This window comes from Glycine max, chromosome 9, assembly GCF_000004515.6.
Source record: "Glycine max cultivar Williams 82 chromosome 9, Glycine_max_v4.0, whole genome shotgun sequence".
NCBI classification, from domain to species: Eukaryota; Viridiplantae; Streptophyta; class Magnoliopsida; order Fabales; family Fabaceae; genus Glycine; species Glycine max.
Genome location: NC_038245.2, coordinates 16,870,629 through 16,880,890, shown reverse-complemented (window position 1 = coordinate 16,880,890; position 10,262 = coordinate 16,870,629). Strand labels below are relative to the sequence as shown.

Below are 10,262 nucleotides of genomic sequence, written 5' to 3'. Positions count from 1 at the left end.
TTCATTTATACGTAATGAAATAGTTTTAAAAGTCAATTAATAATATTAAGGTATAGTTTAAGTAAATCAAAATAGAACATATTTAAATAATATTTTTCATAAATACATAAAATAAATAAAAAAATGAAATAAATTTCATCATAAGCTAATTGTTTTTACTATTCCATAAACTAAAGTTAATTTATAAAAATTTTCTCATATTATCTTTTTCAGAAGTAAATTTTTAACTTATGCTAAACTAATTTTAGTTTATGCAAAAATTTATCTCGTTTTTCTATATCTTTTCCTATAAATATTATGGATAAATTTATTCAAATAGGTTATAGTCTTATTAACAGAAAATTCATTTTAAAATGTATATAAATATTTAAAGTAAAATTATTTTTACACATTCTTTTTAGACTACTAAATAATTCTTTTAACAAAATTCAATGAAAAGTGTTTTTAAGATTCAAATTTGAAACCTACCATTAAGTTGGCAAAGTCTCTTATCAATATTATCTACACACATTTCAAATAATATACGAGTGGTAAATATTATTATTTTAACCTATTTTTTTTGTTATAAATAAGCGTTTAAGTTAATGACATCAAACAAAAATAACTAAACACAAGTGTCCATAATCACATTATTAAAATATTTTCCCACTCATAAAAAAACACATTCAAAATAAATATTTGAGAGTCAACATAATATTAATTATTTAATTAATTAATTTTTTATACGACCATCATAATATGGGTTTTTAGGTCCTTGACAAGACCATGAGGTATCCTCACAAGTTTTTGTTATTTGGGATGATTATAAAACTAATCACCAGTCCGAGACTTAGTCATATTTAAAGTTCTGTATTCCTCTCCAAGAGTGTATTATGTAAGAATCAATTTCAGATTTTTCTCCACAAATTGAGCTTGTATTGACAATTGAATTACACCCATTGAGTTATAGATAAAGCTTTTTATGTTTTTAGCTTAAATACAATTTTGATCTCCTATTTTGCTTAATCTAAAATTTTGGCCTTTCCATTTTTAAATAGAGATATTCGATCCCTTATCTTAGAAAATTCACAGTTTTGATATAATTTTCAATTTTTTTTTCTATATTTTGTTTCTTTTATTTTATTCCAATTGAATCATATACCTAAAATATTCATTTAAGTTAATATCAAGAAATGATTTAATTAATTAAAATATAATAAATAAATAAAATATAGAAAAAATTGAGAATTCAATAAAAATTGTGAATTTTCTACATAAGAGGAACCAAATGTCTCTATTTTGAAATAGAACTAAAATTGCATATTAGACGAAAATAAGGAGACCACAATTATATTTAAGCCTAATTTTTTTGTATATACTACATATATATCCTTTACTGAGGGATTATAAAATTGATTTGGTGGTGAAAGAAGAATGAAGGGAGAAGAGATTATCAGTTTGAATCTTTCACTATGAAAAACTAACAACTAACATTTGTTGATAGAAAAAAATTGTATTTCACTTGAGGATGAAAGTATTCCTCCAAATATTTAATACAATTACATACTTCAAACTTGTGATCCTTGGTTGAGCTAAAACAACCCCGCATTAGTTAACCCTTTATGTTAATAACATCAGGGATAAATAAATAAAGAAGTAAAAATATATATTAAACTTGAAAATTAAATTCATAAACTTTATAGAGAAAAAAATTAATTATTATTTTCAGATTTCAAAAAATTTAAACATAAATATTCATAAACATAATTATTAAAAGTCGATATAACATTAATCATTAATTAAAAGTATTATGTTTAATAGTAGTTATCTTCACACGCTAATTCAAGAATTGCCGAACAAGCTTTTTATCTGCTCCTATATATATATATATATATATATATATATATATATATATATATATATATATATCCACGTTAGAAACCTTATCAAACCCACCAACCACTCCAAATCACCAAGAAACCAAGCAAATCTTTGTTTTTTGTTTCTGTTTTGTGTTGTGTAATTTCCCCCTAGCCACCACCAATGGCCAACAAAGAGATGGAAGTTGTGAAGGGTTTGGATTTGCAAAGGTACATGGGGCGTTGGTATGAGATAGCCTCTTTCCCTTCAAGGAATCAGCCCAAGGATGGTGAGAACACCAGAGCCACATACACTCTTAGGAATGATGGTACTGTGCAAGTGCTCAACGAGACTTGGAGTAATGGCAAGAGAGGGTACATACAAGGAACTGCTTATAAGGTTGACCCCAAAAGTGATGAGGCCAAGTTCAAGGTCAAGTTTTATATTCCTCCCTTCTTGCCCATTATACCTATAAATGGGGACTACTGGGTTTTGTTCACTGACGATGAATATCAGTATGCTTTGATTGGCCAACCAAGCAGGAATTACCTTTGGGTGAGTAAGCCTATTTGTCTTAACTTTTTTTTCAAATTCCTAATCTTAGTTTTTTTTTGTTGCCAAGGTTTTGAATGCTTGCTAACATGTTTTGTCACAAATCCATATTACAAGATGCACCTCAGAGAATTGCTAGACGACATTAATTCTTAGAACGTTAATTTAAGTCTAATTCAATCTCAAAAGTTAGTTCATAGGTGAGAGTTGTCTCTTATATACTCTATTTTGACCTTATGCTCTTATACTTTTGGGTTTGATGCGTAAATAACATGGTGAGTGAATCGTTTAATGGATCTATCATAAATTCTGATATCATTTTAGAACAAAGATAACTCAAATTTCAAAAATTAATTCATAGAGTAAGAGTTATCTCCTATTTGTATATATTATTTTGGTCTTATCTCTAACTGAGGTGAGACTTGAGTTTTCTCGAACATTAGTCGCATTACAAATTGAATAAGCTAACTTATAAATTTTAAAGCTAGTTTTACTAAATACATTCATCAATTAAAGTTTATTGAAATTTATAAAATGATAAGTTTCAATCTTATGTAGTCGCAATGCTATTATTTCAGTGACTTGAAAAACCTTGATGTTAGTGCTCAATTGCTGTTGCTTTTTTAATGCATTGCTTGTTGTTGTGGGAATTTGATTACATACGGAGGCATTTTCATTTGGAAAGGTACTAGAATATAGAAGAGAGAAATGACAAAACTCAAAAGGTTAATATCGTTGCTTTGCGTGAGACTACTACTATGGTCTATTGGGGGATATTTCTCTATTACCGCCGAACTACTTAATATTAACCATTTAACAGAATCAATTCTGTGGAGTATTGCTATATAAAATATTAATAAGTTTTGCTGCAATAATTCACCCAAATTTGATATCCTTCAAAATCTCAGATCATGGTTTTAATTTTAAATTGCCATCTATACAATGGTAATTTTGACCCCAATAGTTGACTCTTCACAATTGTACCAAAACTACAATTGCCAGTGGCGAAATTAGGAGAAAATTTTTAGACCAGTGACTCTTCACAATCGTAATTTTTAGGCAATACTTAAGAAATAAAGAAAAATAAATAAATCTTTTTATTAATTTTTATACTTCGAAATACATTGATGAGGCTTCATATAAGTACACATTTGTGTGCATTTTTTTCACAATTTAGGTGTTATATAACATGTTGTGAGTACCATGGAGTTTTTATCTTAACTATTGCTTTTGTACATCTTATTTATGCATGATCTGTTCAATAATTTGATTTTCCTGACATAACTTTGGTCATGAATTTTGAATCCCAGATATTAAGCAGGAAACCCCATCTGGATGATGAGATCTACAACGAGCTTGTTCAGAGAGCTAAGAATGTAGGATATGATGTGAGCAAACTCCGCAAGACCCCACAGAGCGATCCTCCACCAGAGGAAGAAGGCCCTGATGACACCAAAGGCATTTGGTGGCTCAAATCCATTTTTGGAAAATAGGCCTACACCATTATGATATATAATTTATAACAATGAAAATGTATTTCAATTACATATGTAATGAGTAGACAGATTAAGAAACTTCAATTGGGCTGTTTTATTAAGTTAGAGCAAACTCAGTTATATATGTATTGGCTTGCTCTGTAATATGTATATAAATTTTTGTGTGGTGTGGCACTGTGGTTGTTGCTTGATTCACTCATGTCTTGCTACTTTTGCTCTTAAGAATTATAGGTTGTATATTTTGGCGTGTGAATATTTTGATGATGTTATTTTAGTTACTAAGTTGAAATTCGTAATTTACATATTACTATATAATAGCCGTGTGATACACGAATAAACTTGGAGAATAATTTTTTTATTGTATAAAAAAATTATATTAATTTTTATATTACTAAAAAATTAAAATCAATTTAATTTTTCATAATATAAAATTTCTTTATTAATAAAAAATAATAGAAGATTATTGAATGTAATTAATTTTTAGTATAACTATAAAATTATTTTTGAGAATATTATTCTCCTAAAGTCAAATAAACTTGTACAAAGAAATGAAGCCACATAATAAAACCCAAATAATAATAATAATAATAATAATAATAATAATAATAATAATAATAATTTTCATAAAAAATAACTCATAAATTATTTTGTTATAATAATTTTTATGGAGATCACTAATTTAACATTTTGTAAAAAAAAATGTTGAAAACAAAATTCAGCAAATGACCAAAACAATGGAAATTTAATAACACATACTTATACAGTTAAAAATTAGTACAATATTATATTTGTTGGATCAAGTGGCCTCAGAATAATTAAGAAGGGGGTTGAATTAATTATGAACGTCTCTTGACTAATTAAAAACTAATCCTTCTTAATGTTATTAGATTCTATTAGTCTTTTACTACAAAGTTAAGAAAGTAAAGAACAGAAATAAAAACTTAACCAAAAGTAAAAGAAATAATTAAAAGTACACAGTGGAAATTAAAGAGTGTAGGGAAGATGATCGAAGCCGTACCCGAATCAAATAAACATGAAAATGCAGTAATTAGGAAGTGATCCTAGGTCGTTTCCCAACGAGCAGTGACAAACCAAATGTTCATAATATACTTGCAGTAACAGTAACGATGGGGGGGGGGGGGGGGGTTTGGTTGTTTGGTAATTAAAGAGCAGAACAAATAAAATGAAATACGAAACTACTAATATTAAAAACGAGTTTTTTCCTCTGATTCAGAAGCCACTCTCTTATCCTGGGTTATGGAGAATTCGTCCCTAACAGTCAACCACTTAATCCAACCCTATTTCAATTTACTAAGCGAAAATCAACTTAGGGTTTTCAATACGTGATTAGGCACCACATACACCAGTTAGCCCTTCGTCCATTAAGCATGAACGCAAGTTAGGCTCAGAGGCAATTAATCGAACACGAAGCGTGCACTGATTAATATTCACGAAATTGGGATAACTGGTGAAGGGAAAACTGCCAGGAAACCACATTACAAATGCAACCTCAAAGAGAGTTGGGCTTTGTCCTCAAAAGGAAACAACACCAGAAAATCTAGCCTTCCATGGATTCAAACAGAAAACGCAAATGAAACATGAAGCAGAAACGTAAATGAACAAGAACGTAAATGAACAGAAACGTAAATGAAAGTAGAAGAAGAAGCAAGAATGAACTCGTAATTAGAAGCAGAAAACGGAAATTTGCATTAAGAACGAAAACTGTAGCAAGGGAACAGAAAAACGTGAAAACCTAAAACCAAAGCTCTGAATAATGAAAATAGCATAACAGAATAGAATGCCCTGCACGAATCCCAAGGCAGCTATTTAAAAAGAGTCACTCAAAGTCACTGGGCCCTATTACAATACTCTGGCCCAAAACGAAATAAACACTGAACAACATAAAATAAAATTGCGAAATTTCCTAATTAGAAATTAACTAAGGTAAGCGCTGCTTTATTTGCCCTCTTCAAGTCCACAACCAAAATCCGGATTAAGCCCAATGTTTCATTAATTTCTGAAATTAGATTAAAAACATCAAATTAGCTAAATGAGCCCAAATAATAAAACTGCCTAATTAATTGACAATTAAGACCAATCAATAATTAAAATGGTGCAAAAAGGGTTTAGAAAATAGAAGAAAATGATGGCACATCAAAACCCCCCATACTTAGCCTTTTGCACTCCTGGGCAAAATGAAACAAAGAACAAAATCCAAGGATATGAAAGGGAGACAAACAAAAACATTCACATATTTCTCAATGAACATCAAGGAATGAAAGGAATGGGTAACATCTAACATAAGGGGATCCAAAAAGTCAAGACATTCATGAAAATCATCCAAGCAACCCAATCATGGCAAAATAGTTAATCAGCTCAAGAATGAAAAGTGATAAAGCCTCACAAGATATACACTCTATCTCTCAAGTGTCTAGGCTACTATTTACCCTCAAAGCACCCATGAAAGCAAACACCACATAAACTTGGCAAGATTCTAAAATTGACAATCAACCCATAAACACAAGCACATGAGGATCAAAAGGTCTTTTAAGGTTGTAATGGGGCCAAGGACAAGGTATGGAGAAATATGGAATAAGTGGCTAAATCCCAAAGGAATAGAGGAGCAAAGGGGAATAAGTGCATATTAAAAAAAATAAGAAAATATAAAGAAGTAAAGATAAAAATTAAACATGAAGAGTAGAACCAAGAGTTTCATCATTCTTGTGCCATTTAAGATCTTATTCACTCAACTTTATTGCTTTTCTTTTTCTTTTGTCGAATTTTTTTTTTGTCGAATTTTTTTTTTTTTTTTACTCTTTGGCCTTTGAGAAACAACATTTCATTCAGCATGTCCAACATTTAACCAATATACAATGTACATCAAGTATGGCCCAAAATACATCATGAAGCATAGCCAACAAAACAAGTTGTCCAATGAAACAAAAACCCCCTACACTTATTCCCAAAACAATTCCAAAGCTCCAAAATTCCTTAAGGATATGGTAATATCATGGTTTTTCACTTAAGGCTTGTAGTGAGCTTCAAAACAAGGAAAGGGAAACAAGGCTCAAAAGGGCTATCAAAGGAATTAATTCAAGGTAAGTCCATTTGGCTAGAAGCTTATAAGAACAAAATTGCCTTAATCATTTTCAAATATGCATGTGAATTAGGACGCATCAACAAGAATCAAGCCAAGGTTATTGTGCAAGCAATCAATGGGGCAAAACACACCAAATGATTATAATGATGGATGGCTCAAATTCTCACAAAGGTAAAATCATCACTTTCAGATTGAGCTTTCAAAACTATCATGACATGTAGAGAAGAATCAAGGATTTCAAGTCACAAAATGTCAAGAACTTTTATTTTCAAAACAATTACCCATTTCTTGAACATATCCTATAATTCAAAGAAAAACATGCAAAGTCGTACGTGCACATGAAATTGACCCAAAATATTAAACTGAAAATCCGACGAAACTAACAACATTAACAAATTAACACAACTAACAAATTAACAAAACCAACAAAACTAGCAAAACCAAAGAACACTCCCCCCCCCCCATACTTAAACAACACATTGTCCTCAATGTAGCACAATTAAAAGATTAAAAACAATTAAACCATCAAAGAGAATCGGACAAGTGTAATAAAAGCAAAGAAGGAGATAGGAAAAGAAAAACTCCCTAAGTCATGGTGGAGGAAGAGTAGGGTGGAGTAAGGAAGTCTCTTCCACCACTACATCCACTAAAGAAGGGTTCGTGAGGAATGGCTTAAGTCGATGTCCATTGACCTTGAAGCTCTTGTTTGTGGAGTCGCTTTTGATCTCAACTGTACCATAAGGAAAAAAATTAGTAACAACAAAAGGACCAATCCACTTAGACCTCAACTTACCACTCATGAGTCCAAGCCTAGAATTATACAATAACACTTTTTGCCCAACCACGAAGTCTTTTTTAACTATCATGCTATCATGGAACTTCTTGGTCTTTTCTTTGTAGAACTTGGCATTCTCGTAGGCTTCTAGGCGGATTTCATCTAACTCACTCAGTTGCAACTTCCTTTCCTCGCCAGCTTGATCCATAGAGAAGTTGCAAGTCTTCACTGCCCAGTATGCTTTGTGCTCAATTTCCACTTGAAGATGACATGCCTTTCCAAAGACAACCCGATAAGGAGACATTCCTATGGGTGCTTTGTAGGAAGTCTGATGTGCCCAGAGAGCATCATCAAGCCTGGTACTCCAATCTTTCCTGCTTGGCTGCACAATCTTCTCTAGAATTCTCTTGATTTCCCTGTTAGAAATTTCTGCCTGTCCATTAGTCTGGGGGTGGTATGGTGTGGATACCCTGTGTACCACCCCGTACTTTTTAAGCAGGAAATGCATTGTCCTGTTGCAAAAATGGGTTCCTTGATCACTAACAATTGCTTTAGGTACTCCAAACCTGCAAAACAGATTAGACCTGACAAAGTCTGCGACAACTTTAGCATCATTAGTTCTAGTGGGCTTGGCTTCCACCCATTTTGAAACATAATCAACTGCAAGGAGAATGTAAACATAACCAAAAGAGACACGAAAAGGACCCATGAAATCTATACCCCAGACATCAAACACCTCACAGAATAGCATAGGTTGCTGAGGCATTTGTTGTCGCCATGTAAGTGTATTTCCTGCTCTCTGACACTGCTCACAAGTGCTGCAGATCTTCCACGCAACTTTAAAGATGGTGGGCCAATAAAAACCACAATCAAGCACTTTGCGAGCTGTCCTTTGAACACCTAGATGACCTCCCGGTGCGAAAGAATGACAGAACTGCAAGACTGAGTCAGTCTCATGATCTGGAATGCACCGTCTAATGACCTGATCACTGCACAATTTCCACAAGTAGGGGTCATCCCAAATAAAATGCTAAGCATCACTTTTAATCTTATCTTTTTGGGCCTTAGATGCTAAGGGAGGAAAAACAGAGGCAACTAAATAATTGACAATGTTAGCAAACCAGGGAGTAGAAAGAGAGTCAGAAATACTATACAATATATACAAATGATCATCCAGGAAATCATCCCGAATAGGTGAATCTGCATCAGAGACACGTTCGATCCGACTCAAATGATCAGCAACTAGATTTTGTGCTCCGCTCCTATCACGGACCTCCAAGTCAAACTCTTGGAGCCAGAGCATCCATCGGATCAACCTAGGCTTAGAATCAACCTTCTTCAACAAGTACTTTAGAGCTGCATGGTCAGTATAAACAATAATGCGAGTACCAAGCAAATAAGATCGAAATTTTTCAAGAGCAAAAACTATGGCTAGAAGCTCTTTCTCAGTAGTAGTATAATTTGCTTGGGCAGCATCTAAAGTCCTAGAAGCATAATATATCACCCTGGGCAATTTATCAATTTTCTGAGCAAGGACAGCCCCCAATGCATAATTTGATGCATCACACATAAGCTCAAAAGGGGCTGTCCAATCAGGTGCCTGGATGATGGGGGTGGTAGTCAACGCTCTTTTGAGGCAATCAAAAGCCTCTTTGCATCTGTCATTAAAGTCAAACTCCACCTCCTTTTGCAACAAGTTGGACAGTGGAAGGGCTACTTTGCTAAAATCCCTTATAAAGCGCCTGTAGAATCCTACATGATCAAGAAAAGATCGCACCTCTCGCATACAAGAGGGGTAAGGCAATTGTGAAATAACAGAAATTTTTGCAGGATCTACTTCAATACCCTTATTGGAAATAATGTGGCCTAAAATTATACCTTGCTCAACCATAAAATGACATTTTTCAAAATTTAGAACAAGGTTAGTTTCAATGCATCTATTCAAAACTTTTTCCAAACTATTCAAACAACCATCAAAAGAGGATCCATATACAGTGAAATCATCCATAAACACCTCTGCAATTTTCTAAAAAATCACTGAAAATACTAATCATGCACCGCTGGAAGGTACCAGGGGCATTGCACAGGCCGAAAGGCATCCTCCTATAAGCAAAAGTGCCGAAGTGGCAGGTGAATGTGTTCTTTTCTTGATCCTCAGGAGCAATAGTAATTTGCATATAACCAGAAAAACCATCAAGGAAACAGTAGTGGGATTTACCTGCCAGGCGTTCAAGCATCTGGTCAATGAATGGCAGGGGAAAATGGTCCTTTTTGGTAACCTGGTTCAGCCTCCTATAGTCAATGCAGACTCTCCAACTGTTCTGCACCCGAGTAGGAATCAGCTCCTCCTTCTCATTTCTGATCACTGTGAGGCCAGTCTTTTTCGGGACTACCTGGACGGGACTCACCCATTGGCTGTCGGAGATAGGATAAATGATTCCAGCTTGCAAAAGCTTGGTTATCTCCTTCTTCACTACATCAAGAATCACCGGGTTGAGTC

General features: G+C 33.1%; 1 protein-coding gene across 1 annotated transcript; it reads left to right on the top strand.

Annotated features, from left to right (window-relative positions):
* Nucleotides 1–1,933: 1,933 nt before the first annotated feature.
* On the top strand, nt 1,934–4,045 carry TIL (temperature-induced lipocalin). Its single transcript, NM_001250123.2, is given in 2 exon segments — nt 1,934–2,394; nt 3,702–4,045. Coding segments are annotated over 2 exon segments (555 nt in total). The 5' UTR covers nt 1,934–2,022; the 3' UTR covers nt 3,885–4,045.
* Nucleotides 4,046–10,262: the final 6,217 nt, after the last annotated feature.